We start from the raw sequence: 25,047 nt of genomic DNA on the forward strand, positions 1-25,047 counted from the left end.
AAAACCCTGCTGTCCACGCCCAAGACTGGCTAACTTGGCTATGGCTGAGGAAGATCCTTCAACTCCTCACGTCACCGACAGGAATCGAACCTAGGACACTCCTTCCCCAGGCATATGGTTGTGAAGCGCAAAGCCACTAGGCTAACCGCGTGGACTAAATCCACTTTTATTTCCCTTTTTATAGATGAGTATGATGTTTACCATTACGTCAGTTCAATGTTCACCATTACGTCAAGCACCGGCACTTCCTTCGGAAGTGCCGGTGCTTGACGTAATGGTGAACATCGAACGTGGAATCGTCGCTTACCGTCGGAGATAGCTAACAACATCAGACTTGACGTAGCCAACATCCTTGCGCATTCTTCGCCGCCAAAAAGTAATTTATCATATGCCCAACGCACGGCTCTCCTGAAACTACCTAAAGAAAAAAGTATCGTCATCACCAGAGCGGATAAAGGTAATGCCACAGTCGTTCTTAATACCAGCGAATACAATCGTAAAATGAACATTATCCTCCGCAATCGTGCTACCTACATCCCGCTAGAACACGACCCCACAAAAACACAAGTTAGGAAACTAAAAATTTTACTCAAAAAAGTATCTTCCTGGCCCCCTGACGTCACGAAAAAATTAAACCTTTCCGCTCCCGTCCCCCCCCCCCGAATATACGGTTTACCAAAAATCAACAAACCCAATTCCCCACTCAGGCCTATAGTAGATGCCACCGATGCACCTTGCTATAGACTATTTAAACAGCTGGCCAACTCTCTGATCCCCCTCACCGGAAGGTCCCCTTCCTATATAAAAAACTCGACCCACTTTAAAGCCCTCACAGAAAATTTAACCTTGAATAAGACAGACATATTGGTAAGCTTTGATATCTCCTCTTTGTTTACCAATATTCCCTTAATTGACACCTTATCTCTCTTAGAAAACGTTTTTCCCCCTGACATCCTAGATCTCTTTTCCTTTGCCATTAACTCTGGGTATTTCTCTTGGAACAACAAAATCTACAAGCAGATAGAGGGAACTGCCATGGGTTCCCCCCCCTCTCACCCCCCTTGTCAATTTCTATATGGAAGATTTCGAAAAACGAGCCATAGACTCAGCCCCACTCAAACCTTCTATCTGGCTAAGATATGTAGATGATGTGTTCTCTATTTGGCCTCATGGCCCAGACACGTTAGACTCCTTCCTCAGTCATCTCAATAGTCTACATCCAAGAATCCAGTTCACTATGGAAAAGGAAAAGAACAATTGTTTACCCTTCCTAGACACCTTAGTCACATGCCTGCCTAATGATATACTTACCTTCACCGTATACAGAAAACCCACACACACACACACAGGCAGATACATTCACAAACTCTCCCACCACCCCTCTCAACAATATGGCATTATTAAAACTCTTACCAAGAGAGCCCACAATCTTTGTTCCAGTGGAACCGCCCTCACTACTGAGCTTAACCACATACACAGCACTTTCCTCTCCAATGGCTACAGCGATCACAGTATCAAAAAAATAATGAACTCCTCCCCCATTCCCCGTCCTTCTCGTCAACAAGATTTTAAAAATGCCATCACCATACCCTACATTCGTGGCACATCGGAAAAAATAGCCGAGATACTAAAACAGTACAACCTACACACAGCATATAAGCCCCACCGCAAACTTGCTACCCTTATCCGTTCTATGAAAGATCAGCTCCCTCCTCTCTCTCTCTCTGCCTGGAGTTTACAAAGTACCCTGTTCCTGTAAGCTGGCGTACTTTGGACAGACAGGCAGATCAGCATCCATCCATCTAGAGGAACACAAGTCTTACATCTTCAAACACAACTATGGCCATTCAGGCTTGGCTGACCATGTTTTGGACTCCACCCACAGGGTATCATGGAAGAAAACCACCATGCTCCACCACAGCAAATTCAAGAAAGAGAGACTTTTCTTAGAAGCAGCAGCAGCAGCTCTCAAAAACCAACCAAATCTCAATAAATACGGTTGCATTAAGCTTCCGAAAATTTGGGAAACACTCATCACCAGAAGTCCCACCTTACATTCCAGGCCACCTACTACCTACCGCCCTTAGAGGGCGCTCCACCTAGACAGGACTTTAGTGTCACCCACGTGGTTGGGCTTAGTATTGTAAGTTTTTGTGTGCATGTTACATTAATTGTTTTTGTAATCCCTGTAGATGTCCTAGTGACTAGGACGAAATATAGGAAGTATTAAATTCTATTTTAATTCTTTTTGAGTGTTGTAAAAAATCCATTAAGACACAAACATGATGTCCTCACAGCACTTAAGCCTCTACACGCTTATGTGTTCGACCTGATTTAGCCTTTACCCAGAGAGAACAAAGACACCAACTCCGAAGGCAACTAGAAGAAAAATGACAAAATGGAGACAGCAGTTGGATGATAGACTACAAACAAACCAAACTAGTGCAAAAACCAAATGAGGCCACTAGTAGCTACCAAGGACACCAGTATGCAGGCACTGCATAGGAAACGTGCAAGACCCTTGCAGTCAACTCCATGCCTCGCAGAATCTTGCATATCCACTTCACTAACATCCGTGTCCTCAATTCCAACCTTGATAGCATCCAATACCATCTGCAGTCCACCAAACCCACCTATCTTTTTAACAGAAACTCAAATCTCACCATCCCCCAGCACTATTCATCTCAATCTTCCTAACTACACACTATTTAACTCCTTTCAATCCAAGGGTGGCATTTGTGCATATATCTGCTCTGACATACCCTGCCAACAGAGAAATCATCCTCCTGGGTGATTTTAATCTCCATAACACCATTTGGCTTTCCTCTTGCAGTTATACAGATCCTGCAGGCAGAGATGCTGAACCATTTGCCATCACTATCAACCTTACACAAATTGTTCAAAAACCAGAATACGAGATAACCCAAACCACTCCCCAAATACCCTAGACCTCTTCCTTAATAATGACCTCCAAATATGCAGTGAATGTAGTGAGCTCCCTGGGTAATTCTGACCACAACCTAGTGCTCATCTCTTCCCCCCATGCAACAACGCTTACACAGTCACTCCCACACAGGAATAGTTTTGCATCCTAACAGTGCCAAATGGGACAGTCTCCGAGATTACTATGCTTCATTCCCATGGTTGGACTATTGTTTCCTGTCTTACAGTCCAAACATATTCATCAAACGTATCACATTCCCCACACTATTCAGAACTGCTGTCCCCTAACTAAACTCTGGTTCTCCAAAAGATGTTCCAAGGCTGTACAAATGAAAAATCGGGCATACCACAACTGGCTCAAATCAAGAACTCCACCCTCCTTCAATGCCTATACTGAAGCCCAAAACAGATGCAAGAAAATTATCAATGCTTCTAAAACAGAATTTGCACAGGCAAAAAGCAGGAAGCTTGCAACCTATCCAAATGGCAACCATGCCTTTTGTTCTCTTGCCAAGGCAATTGGCCCTAACTTTTGCTCTACACTATTCCCATCTTCTATCATACCCAGATGGCTCAATTGCAACATCACCCAAAGAAAAAGCTAACCTCCTGGCTTCACACTTTGTCTCCAATGCACACATAACTGACAATGGCAAATGCCCTCCAGTCATTCCAACTGCCCAACATACAATGCCTCCTGTATCCTTTTGCCAAAAAACATATCATAAACCTGTTGTCTAAATTAGACACAAAAAAAGTCTCCTAGCCCTGACAGCATTCCTCCAATTGTCCTGAAGGTCTGTGCACCAGAACTAACTCCTATCCTATGCCATCTGTACACAGTCTCTTACAACACTAGTATATATCCCAAAGCCTGGAAACTGGCCTATATTCAACCCATTCCTAAAAAGGGTGACAAAGCACTGCCATCTAACTACCTCCCAATCTCACTCACTTCAGTGCTATCTAAAGTGATCGAGAAAACCATGAACCTTGAAGGTACCCAGCTATTAAGCCACCACCAGTATGGATTCCGTCAAGCCAATCAACAGGAGATCTACTTTCATACATCACCCATCGCTGGATAAATGCCATGGAGAAATTCGGCGAATCCCAAGTAGTTACACTTGATATCTCTAAAGCCTTTGACTGAGTCTGGCACAAAGGCTTATTAAGCAAACTCTCATCATTTGGACTGTCTCAGGACTTCTGCAGATGGATTGCCAGCTTCCTGTGTGGACACTTATGTGTGATGGTAGACAGCTCCCTATCCTCTCACCACCCAACTAATCCTCGGGTCCCACAAGGTTCAGTTCTCTCACTGACCCTCTTCCTTCTATATATCAATGACCTACTTCAGTTGACCTCTAACCCAATACACAGTTTTGCAGATGACAACGCATTACACTCCTCCCTTTCATTTGATGACAAACCCTACGCTACACAATTCACTTCAACCCACAAAACATCAGCCACCACTGCCCTTAATTCAGACCTCCAAGCCATCCTCCAATGGGGCTGAGATGACCTCGTCAACTTCAACGCTAGTAAAACCCAATTCTGTCTTATTTCTCACAAAAAAAGAACCATTTTCCCGAAGCATTGTTTTTGATAACACTCAAATTGCCAGACAAGATGAGATTTCTCTTCTTGGATTTACCATGACATCAAGCCTCTCCTGGCATAAACACATCACAACCATTGCATCCTCAGCTTCCAAAAAACTAGGTTTTCTCTTTCGCTCAAGATGCTACTTCATCTCTAAACAGCTGTTAACATCATACAAATCACAAATCTACCCAGCTATCGAATACTGCTCTCACATTTGGAGTGGGGCTCCTAAAAGCCTCCCTCAAAATGTTTGACTCAACACAGAGGAGAACAGTTAGACTGATAAATGACCTATCTCTCACCAACTCACTCCCCTCACTTTCACATAGATGCTTGGTCTGTAATTTGTATATTCTATAAATATTTCCATGGGAAATGTTCATCTGAAACAGCATCAATAATTCCCCCACCCTGTACTAAGCCCATTGGAACACGTACAGCTGCCACCCAACATCCTTTCACAGTACACCTTGAAACCAACAGAACAAGTTTCTCTTCCTCCTCCTTCATCCCTGCTACTGCAGTACCGTGGAACAGTCTTCCCCCTGACATATTTCCCAAGGAATACAGCATACAGACTTTTAAATCAAATGTAAACAAGTTTCTCCTTTCCCAGCCCACCATCCATATACGGTACTAACGTACTATAGGTCGACAGCCAACCTCTCGTATATGGGCCCAACATTAAAAAAAAAAAAAAAAAAAAAAAAAAAAACCTACACAGGAAGAAGTCCCTTCAGAGAGAATATACAATAATCATGAACAACTTATAATCCACACTATCTTGAGGCAGCAGGCCGTACCAAACTCAGATCCCAACATCCCTTCTTGAAAACTGCAAGAAGGGATGTTGGGATTTAATCATTTAAATTTAATTTGATTTAATTTAATTCCCTACTGAGTGTTCCTGGCAAGATCTATGCAAGTATACTTGAGAAACGGTTGAGAAGAATTGTGGAAGAAAAGCTTGGTGAAGAACAAGCTGGATTCAGGCCAAATAGAGGCTGTCAGGATCAGATCTTCACTTTACGACAAATAGTCGAGAAAGCATGGGAATATAACACAGATCTGTATTTAAGTTTTGTCGATTTGGAAAAGGCATATGACAAGGTGCCAAGAGAGAAGCTATTCAATACGCTGCAGTTATATGGTGTCAATGGGGCATTATATCAAGCGATACTTAGTCTTTATTTGAGTTGTGAGTCAGCAGTTAGAATTGAAGGAAGTAGAGGAAGATGGTTTAATGTTAAATCTGGTGTGAGACAAGGATGTACATTATCCCCTCTGTTATTCATTATCTATATGGATCACATTATGAAGGAATGTGGTATTAAACCTGATATCAAAATTGGAGATGTTAATGTCAGCTCTCTGCTTTATGCGGATGATGTTATACTTCTAAATAAATCCGCTACAAGTCTGCAAGATTCTCTGACTAAATTGAATAGCTGTTGTAATAGATATGGTATGAAGGTCAGCAATAAAAAGACAAAGACAATGAAAATAGGCAGAATCATTGAAAATGTCAACTGTGTTGTGAATGGAGAACCTGTGGAACAAGTAAAACATTTCAGCTACTTAGGCACAATTTTTACTGAAGATGGTAAACTAAATATAGAAATAGACAACAGAATCAGCAAAGCTGGTATGGTGGGAAGTCAATTGAATAAATTCATATGGAATAAGAAAGAAATTAGTCGGAACACTAAATTAGCTGTATACAAGACAGTGTTCAAACCAATTTTAACTTATGGATCTGAGAGCTGGGTCAGAAGTAAAACACTTGACCAAAGACTAGAGACCGCAGATATGAGAGTCCTGAGAAAGATTAGAGGCGTGAACAGATGGCATCAATGGCAATATCATATTAAAAACGAGGATATTAGGAAAGAACTTGACATTGTCAGCATCCAGGAATGCGTTAGCAGAGCTAATCTCAGATGGTATGGTCACTTAAATAGAATGGGAGAGGAAAGATTAGCAAAACAAGTGTTCTCTGCCAGGTTGGCAGGAAAACGACCCAGAGGAAGACCAAGATATAGGTGGATTGATACGGTACAAAGTGCCTTAGACGATAGAAATATAAGATCTGATAATGTTGGAGTCTTGACAAGTAACAGACTGATTTAGAGGAAAATTGTAGATAGGAAGTTAGTAATGATGTAATTTTTTCATGTAGTACTGTCATATCCTGTACACCCCTTGAGGGTACATGGCAGGAATTTGATGATGATGATGAAATTTAATTTGATTTAATCAATCAAATTTTATTTAATTTGGAAACTCCTGTTTCCAAAATTCCATTTTTGGAAAGAAGAGTGGAACAATATGTCAACACTGTTTGGCAAAGAAGTTAGAAAAGATCCAATTAGTCGGCCATCTGGCTTTGATCTCCCTCATGATGTCTGGTGAATACTTTATCTATCTTCAAACTGGACAAGGCAGGAGTGCAACATGCTTGCACTCAGCATCATTTCAACTTGGGCTTGCGACTATGGAGCATCAATCCAAACAGTGATCCACGTTATATATAAATGCAGCTTATGAGTCTTCCCTGGCAGCCCATGTGAGCTGCTTAGTATATCAACAAAGGTAGCTGAATGGCTGATGAATTTGGAAATAAATTTATGATACTAATGATGACTTATTTTGTGTAATGTTTACTCTTATATTTTATATATTCTCTTCTGTTTTCTAAGATTGTTTTTAATTTTAATTAAACCTGCTCTATACCTATATGATAAATAAATTAACAACTCAGTTAGTGAACCTTGTATGATTCTAATATTCATGTATAAAAATCCAGATTACTAAAAATAGTAATGTTATTTATTATCATTTTATGAAAATAGATAACTCCATAGTGCATCCACTTACGAATTAATTGCAGAGGAAAATGTTTCTGCAATTCAATGTTCAAATAGTGATTGTTATTTCTTATCCTTGTACATAATTTGTTATAATTTATCTACAATATTATTATTATGTTTTAGTAATAAATGAGCTATATAATTTTTGTAATTTAAAAATAAATTAAAAATAAATCAATCATAGACAGCAGCAAAGTGGTGTCCTGTAGCAGAGACCATACCTTAAAAGTAATGGATGTAACAACAGGCACACAACTCTTTAGCAAGGATGCAGGGGAAGAATTAAGGTAATGGCATTATATTTCTCTTCAAAATAAGTAGTATAACTCACTAGTCATTATTATTAAAATCTGTTATCATTAAGAACAGAATTCTTAATTATAAAATTTTTTGTCCAAGTGCTGGGTATGAGATTTTAAATGTGGAATTTTTATATTATTATAATTATTCGTATACAGTCACATTAAACTACTGAACATGAAAAGAACCCGCCAAAATCCTGTTAGCATCTGTTGTTCCAAAAGAACTTCACTCTATCAGATCTTCCTGTTAGTAAAACATAACTACAGTCAGAAAACCAAAACTATTCCTGTATTCCCTTGTGATTGTACCTGTATGGAACTTAATTTCATAGTTTTGGTTTTCTGACTGCTGATTTTCATGCCAGATTTGTTACAGCTATTATTATGCAATTTAGTTACAGAATCCTGGAGACTTGCACTGGATGTGTTCAGAAGTACAACTTCTTCATAAAGCAAAGAACTAACTAATAAATAAATATATGAAGAGCCAAAGGCTTCAATTCGGCGACATAAAATTATTTAAATTAAGGGATAGCCGAACTAAGCTTCATATCTATTCACTCCCCTAATTCTCAGAAATCTGTGGTTTTAATATCAAGTTTAATGCCATTTTCTTTAATAATGCAATCCACATATAGATGATGAATAAGAGTGGAAATAAAGTGCATCTTGTCTTACCATTGATTTTATCAAACTATCTTCTTGTATTTCTTTTAATTCTAAGTGCAGACTTGCAACTTAAATATAAACTGTATATTGCTCTGTATAATCTTCCATTTACCTCATAATAACTGTAGTGGTTTGAAAAGCTTTCCTTTGGACACCTTGTTATATTCCTTTTTTAGACCTACAAAATTTAAGTACAAATCCTTGTATATTCTCAAGATTTCTCAACTATTTGTCCAAAAATTTTCTCCAAACAGTGCTTATTCCTGGCAGGATTCATTTCTTACTCTACTGTTTAGATCTCCAACAAGGACCACATTTTCGATTTTCTTTATGTCAGTTACTTGCTGTAATGACTCAAAAAAACTCCTCCACTTCTTTCATAGGAGATCCTTCTATAGGAGATCCAACTTATTTGTGCCTGGGACCTAGGCACAAATAAGTTGTTTCTTTCCCTTTTTCAAGTTTGCTCACATCACTCTACTTGAAACTGCCATCTAATCAAGAAGTTTGTCTTTGTGTTTTCTGTTGAATGTGATCGCTAGTTTTTCCTTTCCTTGATAATTATTGTCCGAATATAACATATTTATCTATTATTATTTCTATTTATTATTTATTAAGATCTCATCTGTATTTGTCTTCTTTGTCTCAGTAATGCCAGTTATGTCCTTATTAAAACACTTAAGGAATAGAACAACGTAGTTAAGGATATAAATTAAATTAAACTTTAATAAATATTTTCCGATATTTCGGCAACGTCACATTGCCATTTTCTAAAGGAACTTATACAAAAAAGTTACGTGCACGTAGGCACTACAACACAGAAACTGGGAATGAAGAGATGAAGCTATTGTTCTCCTAACAGTCCTGATGGTGCCCTCAAGCGGGCTAAGTAGGTGTTCTTGGCTGTTGGGCTGAAGGTCTGCAGATGTAGGCCTCCCAAATTTGGGGCAATCGCATACAACCAAATTTGTTGAGGTTTGGAGAATTTCTTAGGGCTGAGACCAACTCTCAAATTAGAAAACTTCACAGGCTCCTTAAGAGAGTCACTTCTTGGCCTGTAGAAGTTATCAACAGATTAAAGCCGTTTAACTCTATACCCCCCCCCCCCGTATTTATAGACTCCCAAAAATACACAAAGAAAATGTGCCATTACGTCCCATAGTGGATGGCATTGATTCCCCCACATACAAATTAGCTAAACATTTGGCCAAAGAGCTCACACACTATACTGGCAACACACCATCACACATAAAAAACTCAGCCCATTTCAAAGCCAGCATAGAAAACCTTACACTCCAACATACTGACATAATGGTCAGCTTTGATGTGTCCTCTTTATTTACAAAGTCCCACTCAAGGAAACTTTAGAGCTAATCCAAGCTAAATTTTCTCCCGATATCTCAGCCTTATTTCAGTTCACAATGAGCTCAGGCTATTTCGTTTGGCAGGGAAAATTCTACAAACAAATAGAGGGGACAGCCATGGGTTCACCACTCTCCCCACCCTTGGCCAATTTCTTTATGGAGACCTTTGAAGAAAAAGCCTTAGCCTCTGCCCCACAAAAACCAACCATATGGCTTCGCTACGTTGATGATGTGTTCACTATTTGGCCACATGGCTCTGAAACACTTCTCTCCTTCTTAACACACTTAAACAACCAACACCCCAGAATCAAATTCACTCTGGAAAAAGAGGAAAACAACAGCCTCCCTTTCCTAGACACACTAGTCACCCGCCAGCCTAATGGATCCTTGGTTTTCTCAGTTTACAGAAAACCCACCCATACAGGCAGATACATTCACCAACAATCCCACCCACCCCCCTCACAACAATATGGAGTAGTGAAAACACTATACAACAGGGCTAAACTAATCTGTTCAAACGACTTGGCCCTAAACACTGAACTAAATCACATCCTCAACACTTTCTCAGCCAATGGCTACCCCCCCAAAAAAATCCAAAAAATATTAGAACCTACAAACCACAGATCCCCCCCCCCCCCCCCCACAACAAGGATTACTCTAAATCCATCACCATTCCCTACATCCGAGGCACCTTGGAAAAGATTACCAAAATCTTAAAAAAGCATGACCTGACCTCCTGTTACAAACCTTACAGAAAATTGGCATCCCTTATCCGCTCCACTAAAGACCAACCACTTCCCCTAGACCTACCTGGTGTTTACCAGGTCCCTTGCAGTTGTAAACTGTCTTACTTTGGCCAAACAGGCAGGACAGCGAATATCAGAATTTCGGAACACAAGGACTACATCCGTTTTCACAAATACAGTCATTCTAGGCTTGCGGACCATGCTCTGGATACACGCCACAGAATACGGTGGAAGAAAGCTACAGTGATACACCGTAGCAAATACAAATTTGAAAGACTCTTTATGGAATCAGCCTCAGCCCTAAGAAATTCTCCAAACCTCAACAAATTTGGTTGTATGCGACTGCCCCAAATTTGGGAGGCCTACATCTGCAGACCTTCAGCCCAACGGCCAAGAACACCTACTTAGCCCACTAGAGGGCACCATCAGGACTGTTAGGAGAACAATAGCTTCATCTCTTCATTCCCAGTTTCTATGTTGTAGTGCCTACGTGCACGTAACTTTTTTATATAAGTTCCTTTAGAAAATGGCAATGTGACGTTGCCGAAATATCGGAAAATATTTATTAAAGTTTAATTTAATTTATATCCTTAACTACGTTGTTCTATTCCTTAAGTGTTTTAATAAAGCCAGTTATGTCCATGCAGTACTTTTCCAGTTCTTCTGATGTTGGGTCTATTCATCTTCTTCTAGATGTTGTCAGAATTTCTTCCATTTGCTGACTTTTCACTGTTTACTTTGGTTCCATGATGAAATCAGAAGGGCAGTGCCACAGCCAGCATGAAATCTCATCATGTTGTGCCAGTATTTGTTGTTTAAGCCAATAGTGAGTACAGTTTGGTCATTTAAGTTCCAAATTGCCAGCCCATCCTCATTCATTCAGAACCCATTAGATATGTATGAATGGGGTGCACCATGTGGAGTTGAGGATTAGACATTAGGTCAGAAATCCCAGTCATTATTCCACATTACTTAAAGACAATGTGGAGGTCTCCTCCCAGCTATTTGACTTTGATCATTAAGCAACCCTACTCCCCTAATATCATTAATGTACAAAATAAACAAAAGTAGTCCATGAACAGAGTCCTTTAATAAATGGATAATTATGAAGACAATGAAACCTACTGGTTTTGGCAACTACAACTTGTGGCTTCTTATGGTTGGTAAAAAATACAAAAATAAAGGCAAACATAAATAAACATAAAAGGTAATACCTAAAATTTAAAAACATAATAGATAAAACATAATAAACATAATGATATTGGGATGGATTTAACTAGTGATATGCAGCTGTTTGCAGATGATGCAAAATTGGGGAGAGCAATGCAGAGTAAAGCAGATATTATAGCCTTATAGGAGGACTTGAATAGATTTCATGAATGGGAAGGTGAGTGGAACTATCAGTTCAGTATTGCAAAGTGTAAGGTTTTGAAAATATGAAAAGCAACATGGGATACAAAAGTATACACTTGGGGGGGTGGGGGACCTTTAAAGGAGGTAGAGGAGATGAGAGATCTAGGAGTAATGGTGGACAAGGGCCTGAAATTCAGGGGCCACATTGCACAAGTTGTGAAGACATCACATCAGATAATGGCAATGATGTGAAGGACCCTGACATGCAGAAATAGAGATATTGTGATACCATTGTTATAAGGTCTTGATCAGACCTCATATGGATTATTGTGCAGAGATTTGGTTGCTGAGTTTTCATGGGGATGAGGATATGTTGGAAAGAGTCCAGAGAAGATTAACAAAGGTGGTCAGTGGTCTCTGGAATGTGGAGTATGAGGACAGATCCCCCCCCCCCCCCTGCATCCTCATGAATAGGAGGAAGGGCAGGGGTGATTAAGATATATATAACCTAGTCATGGTTTGTTATCAGGTTGACATGGCAGAGATTTTCATAGAATGAGAGAGGGGAGTAGAACAAGAGGCTGTAAAAATAGTTATAATTTAAAATTCTGAATATTTTTACAAATTGTTTATGTTAGTATATTATTATTAGTTTTGGTTTCATAACACATATTGTTGGCACTTGTGATTGTGCACGTTATTGATGTTATTTTGTCACAATGAAATGTGAAGCACAAAAAAAAAATTATGTACTTACTGGATTTGGATAGTTGTGTTACTTTCAGAAATTTTATTGTGGTTTAAAATTATTAAGTACTGTGTTTTGTAGACATTCTCATAACGCTAACAGAGATGACACGTCAGCCATTATACATAACTTCTTGATTGCCACTTTCATGGAGTGTGCATGCTTACTGAGGAGTTTGATGGGTGATTGACAGCTGACAGAGAGAACGTTCAGTACTGAGGTAAGGGAAACAACAAGAGAGCGTTCGGTATTGAAATAACAGAGGAAAAACAAGAGAGAGCTAATGGAAGTTAAAGAACGCAGGCCGGCAAAATTTTGTTCTTAAGAAATTAAGTTTTTATGTGACAGTCAGCGGCATATTAATAGAAGATTCTGAAAAAGGAATCACAGAATTGTGAGCCTTTAAAGTGGAGGAGTTAAGACTGTAAATAAGTTGAAAGTTTATTTTTCACTTGGTCAGACTATAATAAATTTAGTTTAATCCTTTATCCAAGTGTGTGCAAACAAAGTTTGCACCTGAAAGTATCTTCAGGACTGGGGTAAAGTGGTACAACACCGGGCGACTCCTTGCAAAGGTGGAGCAAGATACCAACACTCCTATCTCAGTATCTCCCATAATGCAAAACACATCTCCTTGCGGATATGTATAATCTTATGCATTAAGGGAAGGGCCACTACCCAGACTAGTTTCGACCTTTATTGAGGTCTCTTCAGTGGGAGCCAGGCCCAAGTGGAGATACCAAGGCAGAAGCATTAGCAAGGGCATCTCCTCCTATGGGAGCTGTCAAATGGTGTACCACCTTTTTATTTGTTGTACCACTTTACCCCAGTCCTGAAGATACTTTCAGGCACAAACTTTGTTTGCACACACTTGGATAAAGGATTAAACTAAATTTATTATACTGTAAATAAGTATTGGTAAATAAAAGAAAATATTGCGATTGGCGTTCTATAGGAATGTTCGAGGAAACACTGATTGAAAATTTCATCTGTTTTAAGGACGCCAGATCTATCTGTTATTTCTACTGGAAAAGGAGACGGAATTTAGCAACTTAGATAAAGCAGTAGAAGAAACCTTTTTTGCTGGTACAAAAATTGAACTGCATGAGATAAGAGTACCTATACTTCGGTGAATTCAGAATATCTTGCTTCAGCATCAGGAGGAATAATGTGTGCTACATAAGGGTGATGAGAAAGGATTCTATGGAAAAAGAAGAAGAGCGTCTTATATCTTCTGAAAAAGGCCTTAACAAAGAAACTGACTATGAGCATTTTGTTATTGTGTAAACAAGGTGTTTAGTCTAGTAGACATGATTAAGTATATGTTAAATAAACCAGTAATAGAATGAGTCAGAGAATGGGTGATTTCTAAAGTGTAACTTTATTTTAAAAGACCTTGGATCCAGTTAATTTTGTAGTTAGTTGTGTAATTTTATTTGAAGTGTATATTTTGTATTTGGTCTTGAATCAGTGATTTTTTGGATTCTGAATGAAACAGTTAAAAGTCATTGCGCCAATCGAATTAAACCTTTGTGCATATAAATAAAAACACTCGGAAGTAGAAATAATCATTATAGAGAAAATCTCATAACAAATGAGGATTGATAATAAATACATTAATAAATAATTCCCCCTCTTTATAACAAATGGTAATAGAGATCCAAATCTCTTTATAACAAGGCCATCACTGAAAACTGTATAAGGAAGGTGTTAGCAGAGGAGTGAAGAGCAGGTTCTTTGCATGGAGAGATGTTAGTGAATGGAATGCATTTCCTGAGTGGGTTGTGAATGTAAATACATCGAATCAGTTTAAGGCATGATTGGATGAGCATTGTATGCAATAGTGTGTACCTCCCACAATGAGTCTCTGACTCCATGGAGGTCAAATGACAATAATAATAATAAACTAAAACAAACTATGTGGGAACTGTTGCAGTATAAACTGTTGAAAACCGCATGAAACATGGGACCTGACATGAGTTAGCTATTGTTGAGCATTGTTTGCAGACAGTTGGCTGAAAAATTGAAGTCTGACATATTAATAAGTGATTTCCAAATCTCACAGAGGATTAATTCTTGATTCCTATTAAGTGTACCTTGTGAAAAGATGACCATAATAGATTCTTTTATATTGCAAAGTAAAGTTGTCTTCACTGTAAGGCATGGAGCTCTTATTCCACTCAAAGTTGAGGTGTGCGTGTGTATGTGTGGAAAAAATGAAAAGCCAGATCCAAGTTGTCTTCTCTGTTGTGGATATCTTCATTGTGTTCTTTTTGTCTTATTTCAAAAACTCCTTGAATATAAGAGTATCCATAGGTTGACATCAGGCTGACTTTCAAGCCTTTTTTTTTTTTTTTTTTTTTTTTTTGACTATGCAATATTTACTTCATGCTCCTAAATACTACAATCCCTTCTACAAACATCCTATGGTTTATAAAAGGGATTGTAGTCTTTAGGAGCATGAAGTAAACATCGTATAGTCAAAAGAGATCTGAAAGTCACCCTGATGTTGGGAGCTTTAAGGAGACTTAAAAGTTATCTTGATAGAAAGTCTACCAGTGTAAGGGATGGAAACTGAAGTCCTTTAGTGAATGTCAGGATTTTGCTCTGGAGCAGGATTAGAGAATAGCAATTTGTTTACAAGTTTCTATGAATATCCATTGCAAGCAAGTTTTTGGACTAGACTTTGTAGTTATTCATTAAGTTTTTCTTCATTTCTTAAATTGCTTTATTCTGATCCTGCTCCTCAGCAAAATTCTAACATACACTAACAGGACTTCAGTTTCCATCCCTTTCATTGGTAGACTTTCTATCAAGATCACTTAATCTCCTTAAAGCTCATGACATCAGGGTGGCTTTCAAGCCTATTTTGACTATAGAATGTTTACATCGTGCTACCAAAGACCATAACCCATTCTACAAACATCCTGGCTTTTATAATATGCCATGCTCTTGTGGCCTCTCTTATATAGGTCAGACAAGAAATTTGGAAATAAGACAGAAAGAACACATTGAGAAGACAACTCGAGCATGGGTTTTAATTTTTCATCTTTTAATTCTACTCAACATATACCACAATGTTGAGTAGAATAACAGTTCCATTGTTCTTGCTATACATTGAATACAACTGCTTTCAACATAAAAGAATCTACTGTAGTTATCTTTTCACAAGGCACACTTATTAGGAATCAAGGATTAATCCTCTGTGATATTTGGAAATCACTTATCAGATCTTTTCATACATCAGAATTCAACTTTTCGACCAACTTTCTGCACATAGTGCTGAACAATTGCTAACTCTGCCACAACTCGCATTCCACATGGTTTTGGTCAGTATATATTTTAATGGTTCCTGCATAGTTTTTTTTTGTAAGGTTTTAGTTTATGTTTACCTTTATTGCATTTATTTTTTTTTTTTTTTTTCAAATGAAGCCACAAGTTGTAGTGGCAAAAACTAGTAGCATTCATTATCGTTGTAATTATCAACAACCGAATAAAACCAGTTTTTTTTTCTAAAAAAAGCAGGTTTTTTTTTTTTCATATGAACACACACAGTGCATTTGTATGTTTGTGTTTGTTTTTTTTTAATATTTTATATGTACCATATAAGTTTTATTAATGTTTTTAAGGTGTTTGTGCTGGGATGGAGCTACAGTTATTACAGGTAGTTATACTGGTAATATAATGATATGGGATCTAGTTAAGGCACAACTTGTTACTTCACTTCAAGCACATTCTGGTAAGTTGCATTGTTTGCAATGTGTCAGACGTAATTTACTTAAAATTCTGTGTGATCAAATTGTTTTTAAATTGTTACTTTGATGCCATCTCTCTCTCTCTCTCTCTCTCTCTCAATTGCTTTCTCCTTTATTTTGTAGGTCCTGTAACTTGCATAGATGTTTCTAGTGATGGCAGTCTTATAGTAAGTGGGGGAGAAGATCGTAAAGTCATGGTTTGGTGTGCTGGTGAACTTTAGGACCCAGAATTAATTTGAATAGCAAATACTCTGTTTATTGTTTATAAATTGTACTTTCGTGATGCAAAGAATGTAGGGTAATGGGACCATGCATCTTATTACAAAGATAGTGTTTATCTTTGATTTTTTTTTAATTTGTTTTGTTTATTGATCTAGGGAGGATGTTGAGTATTACATGGTTAAAAGAAATTGTAAAAATTGTGGTAATCCTCTGTGTCAGTGAGAAGTCATAGAATATGGCAAATAATTTAGCATTTTTACTATGAAACATTGTTTTCTTAAATTAAAAAGAAAAGGAAGAAAAGAAAATAAATGTGTCAGAAAATTAGATTTCTGTGATAAAAGTTAAAATCTATAAATATGCAATGTAAAGTACAGTTTCCTGGTTGCTGTAACTTTCTTGTTTGATATTTTCACTACTGTGTAATTCATTTGCTTTTATTATAACTTTATTTTGACTATAACTGTTTTTATGCAATAATCACATTTTTTATTTATTAGACTTATTTGAAAATATTTAATAAGGTTTAAGTGTATATGAATTGGTATAGAAAGTTGCAGCTTTTAATAACTTTTATGTAGAACTTAAATGTTATGTTGTAATCATCATTAAAATGAGAGCCTTTGTGTGTGTGTGTGTGTGTGTGTGTGTGTGTGTGTGTGTGTGTGTGTGTGTGTGTGTGTGTGTGTGTGTGTGTGTGTGTGTGTGTGTGTGTGTGTGTGTGTAAAAGTATTGTAACATAACTGAAAAACACACGCAAAATGCTTTTACATTTTATTGAAATGATTGTTGTGCTTCTGCATCTATTTTAATCGAGAGAAAGCAAGAGAATGGTGAATGCAAGAGGTGAAACTGTTATCACTTTTGTTATCATAATGTGATCCCATTTAAATTAACATATTGAAAATTTATTTCAAAGCATTAACATTGAAGAAAGTTATGGTATATTTTAATTGAAAATGAATGTGGCAAAAAATACTTAAATTATTTTAAATGTAAATAACATCTGAGATTATTTTTGGTACATGCAATGTTTTGGAAGAATTATGGATCATAATATTCTGTAAATAATGTGAGCCCTCTCCCCTCCACACACACCAAAAAAGTGCTCTTGTGCTAGATGTGTTTGCAGCTACATGAGAACTATATGTACATTTTTCTAAAAGGAATATTTCAAGCATGTCTTTCTTTTATATATATCATGATAATTAGTTTATATCATTAGTCCCTTGTGCTTCATAGTAGTTCTTTATTTTAATATTATACAAAGAGTGGGAAATCTTTAATTGAATCTACCAATTATTTTATCTTCAGTTTGATATTAAATTACATAGGCATGTGTTTTCAATATATTCACAAAATCAAAATCATTACTTCTAAATTAAAATTTTCATTCCATGTTAGAAGTAATGATTTTAGTTATATCAATTCAGATTAATTAAAAAAAATCATTAATTCAAAGCTTAATATATAGTTCAAGATGAATCTCAAAATGATATCAGAATAGCAGGGAAAAAATAATAAACTGTAATTGAGGTACTTTCATTGTTTAAAATCATTATAATTAATAGTCTTCTTGATTATTTATGTCTTACCTATGTGCATATATATCGCAGATCTAGCAAAACTTTATGAAATATTAATATATATTTAGAGAAATTTTTATATTCATTGAATGTTCTTGTTTGCTAACCTTATCTTTATAACCTAAATTTAATTTAATACCAATTATTCATTTTCTAGTTTTAGATGTGATGATTATTTGTTTCCTTACATCTTTGTCTGAATTTTTTTTTTTTTTTTTTATGCTTAAAAACTACCATTTGGGAGGTGAATTAGATTATAGTGCAATGTAATGATATTTCTTTCTTTTTAGTATTTATTTATAAGGAAAGTACATCTTCCACTCTAGGACTGTTCCATTGTTGCCCTAAACTAATTTCTGTAGAAAGTTTTTTTTTTTATGCTTGGTTATCAATGTAAATTATAATAGACAAAAAATTATGTTTTTGTCTTAATCCTATACCGAAGCATAAACAAACAAAGTTTGCATGTGAAGTACTTTCTCAACTAGGCTATTTGTATATAGAGGCTATTGACTTCACATCGATTGCCTTAATATCCCATAGTGTAAAGCACACTTGCTTTCAGACGTGTATTGAAATGCATTATGGAAGAGTCGCTACCCAGACGGATTTTGACCTTTGTTGAGGTCTCCTCAGTGGAAGCTAGATCCAGGAAATGGTGAAGTTAAATCAATGCAGAAGTCATATATTCCACAAGCAGTAAAATGGTGTATTCCCATATTTTTAAATTACTGTGGATCCAATAGAGTTATTTGGTTATTGTTGGATATCAAGGTAAATTATAATGGATGAGCAGTTATATTCTTGTTTTAAATGTATACTGAATCCTATTGTTAATCTTATACTTTCTGTGAAGACATTTCATGCACCAGCATTTATCTTGATAACAAAGCAAAAAAACTTATACAACTATCTCTGATCGAGTATTTTAAAATGATGGGGATACACCAGTTTACTACTTGTATATAAAATATATATGACTTGTTGATTGATTTAACCTCAGTATCTTTCTGGGTCTAGCTTCCACTGAAGAGACCACAATAAAAGTCAAAACTAATCTGAGTAGTGACTCTTCCCATAATGCATAACAATCAATATATATGTCCAAAAAGAAGTATGTTTTGCATTATGGAATACTAAGGTAATCAACATGAAGTCAATAGCCTGTATATACAAGTGGCAAGGTTGTGAAGATGCTTGATATGCAAACTTTGCTTACTTATGCTTCTGTATAGTATTAAAGCAAGGATATAATTTCTTATTCATTATAATTTGCCTAAACTCATTTCTCTTGTCATCATCTGATTTTTTGATGTTCTTAATCACAGATAATTTAATTCTAATTAGTTGAAACTCATAGTCATATTGAATATTTCATGACTGGTCTCTTATTAAAAATTTGCTTCCATATTGGTTTGTTATTGTGAGATCTACATTTTGATCTTTTAAAGAACTCACAATGTGCATCATCCCACCTATAACTTTGATCTTTCTCTGGGATTTTTATGTGTCATTTTTTCTGCTCAAATATTTTTATTGGTAATCTGTCATTGATGTTCTGTTTAAGTGACATCACTACTTAGATTTGTGATGCTCAAGTTATTTTCTAATATCTTTGTTTTTAATTGGTTCGTTTCCTTACTTTTTAAGTTTCATATTCATGGTCTCAAGTATTTGATCAACTGTTTTATTTCTAACCCAACTTTCCAGTTCAAATGTTAAAATTGTTACAGTACTGTCTTGTATATTGCTAGCTTGATCTTTGAATGATTCTTCCCTTGTTTGACATAAATTTAGCTTTCTGCTGCTTCAGCTTTGTATTCATTTAATTGTTGTCATGTTTAATTTGCATTATCACTAAAATTTCATCTAAACAATTAAAATGTATAACCTATATACTTACTCAGAATGGAGTTGATGTTTTCTGTTGTCCTGCCTGAAAATTTTTTGATAATAATTTGTCACAAATTATTTAAGAGGATAATGTTATCTGCATAGATATAGATAATAATATTCCCTAATATTCCTATTGGAATATTAGGGTTAATACCACTCTCCTTAATAATTTGGTTCATATAGATCAACAGTAAAGTTAGAAAATGACCCTACATTCAACTTATAATAAAATAAATTTAGTGTAATCCTTTATCCAAGTGTAGGCAAACAAAGTTTGCACCCAAAGTATCTTCAGGACTGAGGCAACTCGTGGTAAAGGTGGACCAAGCTCTGATCACTTGTCTTAGTATCTCCCATAATGCAAAGCACATCTCCTTGCAGACATGTATAATGCTATGCATTAAGGGAAGGGCCACTATCCAGACCAGTTTCGACCTTTATTGAGGTCTCTGTCAGTTGCCTCAGTCCTGAAGATACTTCAAGCACAAACTTTGTTTGCTTACACTTGGATAAAGGATTAAAATAAATTTATTATAGTCTAACCAAGTGAAAAAAACCTCCAACTACATTCAACTTGTTTAGCATCAAATAATTTTCTTATTCATCCTTCAGTTATGAATGCTAGTTTGCCACTTGTGTGTAAATCACTCTCTGTAAAGTAACATTAATTAATATGATTTCTCTTATTTCTGAGCTAGTGGTCTCATATGAAAGTAGCAGGATTTTTCATCTCATAAAACAGAAACATCCAGAAGAACTCACACGATTAAACAGACATAATACACTAGCCTCACAGCCATATTTGCTTCAGCCATAACTCCAAATAGTTTCTTATGAATATGAACAAGTCATTACATGAAGTAATGACTTGTTCATGTTCTAAACAGAAATCTAGTAAGACTATTAGTAAAATCATACTAGATTTCTACTTAGAATATTATTATTGTTATCCCTACCCATTTCTCCAAATTTTTCCAAAAAAAACAACAACAACATTTCTCTTTGTTACAATTGGTTTCTTCTTTTGTTGTTTAAGTCTATTACAAGAGTAGGTTTCCTTTTATTTTCTATCAGCTACCCCCTTTAATGATTCAAGAAATTCCTCTGCTTTCGTTTTCTTTACTAGAATTTTTCATAGCACTATCACTTGAATCTGGCTCCCATTTAAGTTCATCTTTATGTTTAATGTTGAATACTGTATTTCCACTCTCCTTTCCCTGATCCCTTGTGCCTGAATAAATCATCTTATTATTTACACACACAATCTCACCTATTAGATCTTGATTTCCATAATATCAGCTTATGCTAACGCTGTGGTGATTTCTCACTTATTCAATCTTCAAATAACAAACCTTCAGTTTAATTAAACAACCATTAGTGTGTTGACCAATTTGTGATACCATACCTTGTAAATGTAAATCTTTCAGTTGTCTGACCAATACACTGATTTCCTACTGCAGTTGGGTAATTGGGGGATTACTGTATTTCTGTAATTCCATATTTTTCCATTGATGCTTCCTACATTGATGATGCCTATTTTCAGCTCTGGTGAGTTTGAGGTTAAGTAGCTGTAAAAAAAAAAAATTAAATAAAATAAAAAAAAAGTTGGGGCCTTGTATAATCATCATCAGTTTGGTGAGTTAAATCAAAATTGCCAGCACATTCTAGTTTCTTCAGTAACACTCAAATGAATATTTAGTACTGTGGTGTCAAGAAAATTACGATTGAACAGTGGGGCAGAAGTAGTTACATTTGGTTTCCTCCATTTCTTATAGACTGTGTGGAAGTCTCCTCCCAGTTGTCTAGCTTCAACCTTTAAGTAATCCTTCATTCTTTCATATTATTCAGATGCCTTTACTTTTCAGTTTTATTTTTTGGTATATATATATATATACAATCTAACTTGGTTATAACTAGTACCAGGGAATTGACAAAATTTCCTGGTTAGAACCGTTACTTACTATATCAGTTATGAGTTAAATCTACTTCTTATTTCTTTTTTTTTTTTATTCTCAATAACTCAGTAAAAAATAAAAAAATAAAAAAGATGCATTAGAGAGAGAAAAAAATAATATAATTGCATACCTACATATTATTTGTATGAATATGCTTGTATTAACTACAGTGCACTTAATATTAAACACAGTTTATTCCTTCATAATTAAATACAATATGAATTAATAATAAACATGATTTCATATTTTTTATTTATGAATCTTGAAATTAATGTTTGTTGTAAAGATTTCACTTTGACATTTCCCAGATTTTCCCTTAAAATACTCATTAAAAATCTCATTATTTGCCTCAGTTCCTTCAAAAATATTGACTAATGTGTCATTTGCACCTTGAGCTTGGGAAATTATCCTTACTGATTTTTATTCATTTTCAATATTTCATCATAGTCATTGTCTTTATCAAGTACAGCATGTAGGATGTCATTCGCTATAGGAAGACTACTAGTTAACAAGTTATTATTGATTTGTGCAAATTCCTCAGTGTCATTATTAAAACCTAGAATCCTGTTACTTAGCATCCATTTGGATAATGATAAGTTGTTGTTTTTTTTTATTTTGATTTCTTGAAGCAACTAGATATGGTTGTTGAAATAGCATTGTTCCGCACTTCATTCAATAAATGAATAGCATTCAGTATTGATATAGACTCATTACGTTTATGTTCTCTTTGACTGATTAGATGTAAAATTAAAAATCTTTTATAAAATCCTTTCAAACACTTGCACCCATGTTTATTGGTTGTAAAACAAAACTGATGTTGGGTTGGGAGGCAGAAGTATTAGCTTAATGTTGGACAAATTTTGAATCTAGGGATGTGTAGGACAGTTATAAACTAACAATAAAATATTTTTCTTTTTTTCTAATAGCTCCTTATTCTAATTATGTAAGGCAGTGCTGTAACTAGGCAAGTTGCACAGGTACAGGGCCCAGGACAAAGGGATCCTGAAATAGGGTATCAAAAAAATAATCAGTGCTATATTTTCAAATTTTAAATTTTGCCGCCATAGGGGCCTGATTCTCTAATGTTTTTAGTTGAAGTTAAAAATTAACCAATCTATTTCTATTGTATTTTTTTTTGTTTTTTTTTCCCAAAAAAAAGGGGGGGGGTCCAAAAATAAAATCTTGCACACGGCCCATGAAAAGATAGTTACATCGCTGCATGTGAGTACTGCTGAAAAATATCTGAAGTGTAATCGACAGGAAGTTTCCTTATGTTTTTGAAACACTGAGATTTTTAGCAATTTTCAGATAACAAAATCAGTTCCTCTCATATTTGCATATATGAGCATTATTAAGTGAGTCTGTTTTTTTCCACCAACACATTTTTCCCCTTTGAATACAAATGTATTGTCAGGTGTCAAATTATAAAAAAAGTCCTGTTTCAGTAGCTGTCTTTGTGACTGTAATCTTTCCTGATTTCTGCCCAAACATGGTCAATCCATTTATTTGCTATTATCGGATCTGCAGATTGAGATTCTCCACTAATTTTTGCATAAATGATGTTATGCTAGTTTTTAAAATAATCCAGCCAACTGATGTTGTATACAAAATCATCACATCCAAATTGTGTAGCAAATTTTTCATTGAACTTTCAAGATCAGACCATCTATTGAGAATCCAGCATTGCTTTGTGTAGTGAACTGTTGAAACAATACTTCACTGGTTTTTGTAAGCTTGCACTTTCTCATTTTTTTTTTTTTTTGTTTTGGTTATGTTGTTTTCCAGTGCCGATATGTAAACATCTTTACTCTTCCACATTGCTGATATTGTTAAAGAGGACAAAAAAAACTTTTTGCACACTTCAATATTTGTCACACCATGCTCTAACTCACGAATAATTTTGACTTTTTCTTGAATCAAGATATTTTCCTTTAGTAGACATGTTTCTGATGGAAGGGTTCATTTTTAACTGATTTTATAGTCATAGCAGTGTTTGAGTAAAGTGAGGGAGGATGACCAGAGCCTAGACACTGGAAAGGTAGGTAGAGTGAGGATGGATCCCAAGGACAAGATGCAGCCCATAATCTGATGCAGGTGATCATAAAAGCAAATCACTCCTTTCATTTTTGTCTATTCAGAGAATTGGGTATTTTGAGAACTACTTGAGCAATTAAAAGTATTTGCATAGTTACCAAGATTTGCACAGTATATCTGTGTAGTATGCTTGTTATAAAAGTGAGCAATTGTATTGGTGCACTAATTAAAATTGTTATGGCTTTTTGCTCGTTACAGCCATGATTTGATTATTTCTGTGCCTGTTACAACAAAGTTCGTGTGTGTGTAAAATAAATAAATATATATATATATATATATATATATGTATCAGGGGCGTATATTCCAGGTGTGCAGTACACACCCACAGAACAGCAATATCACCAATATTATATTTTTGCATTTATTCCTGTTAAAGACTCCCCTAATTGTTTCCTAGCTTTGCGTGATTCCTAAAATGAGACACAATATAGTAATTCTTTGTGAAGAGGACACTTTTTGATATGTAAACATTGCATTGCATTCACATTAATAACCTGAGTGTGCAGTTACAAATATGGACACCTTTGAGCTCTTTGAACAGATGGCACAGCAGGTCGAATTTCTTACTGTTCCAGTGGTTTTAAACCACCCAGAAGGTGAGGCAGGGTGTACCCTGAGACAATAGCACCAGAAATCAGTGGTTGCGATTAGTTATTGAGTCAACCAATCCAATTGAATGTTGTCATTTATTTCATGAGTTGCTGTTTTTGTTTTCTGAGTTTCATCTGTTTTGCATGTGTGAAGTGTGAACTGATGTGTTCAGGATACCAATATAGACAAATTTTTTATATATAATTTTCTATAAATAATTCATAATTTTTTGCCCATATTTACAATGGGAAACTGTTGATGATCTACTGAATGCCTTGTTTACTGCCAATGCTTTTGCAGATTGTATGATCGTAGTCAAAGGGGATAAGTCCTCTTCTAAAT

The 25,047-nt window shown here is 35.8% G+C and overlaps 1 protein-coding gene across 1 annotated transcript in view; it reads left to right on the forward strand.

Moving 5' to 3' along the window:
* LOC150100611 (protein FAN-like) overlaps positions 1-16,582 on the forward strand; it is a 477,112-nt gene extending 460,530 nt beyond the window's left edge. Inside the window, exons 31-33 of the mRNA XM_090401841.1 lie at positions 7,609-7,711; positions 16,236-16,345; positions 16,485-16,582. Coding sequence (XP_090257967.1) covers positions 7,609-7,711; positions 16,236-16,345; positions 16,485-16,582 — 311 coding nt within the window. The remainder of the gene's footprint in view (positions 1-7,608; positions 7,712-16,235; positions 16,346-16,484) is intronic.
* Positions 16,583-25,047: the final 8,465 nt, after the last annotated feature.

The sequence above is a fragment of the Typopeltis vanoorti genome, chromosome 12 (genome assembly GCF_054136105.1).
Source record: "Typopeltis vanoorti isolate ZY-2024b chromosome 12, IOZ_Tvanoo_1.0, whole genome shotgun sequence".
NCBI lineage: Eukaryota > Metazoa > Arthropoda > Arachnida > Uropygi > Thelyphonidae > Typopeltis > Typopeltis vanoorti.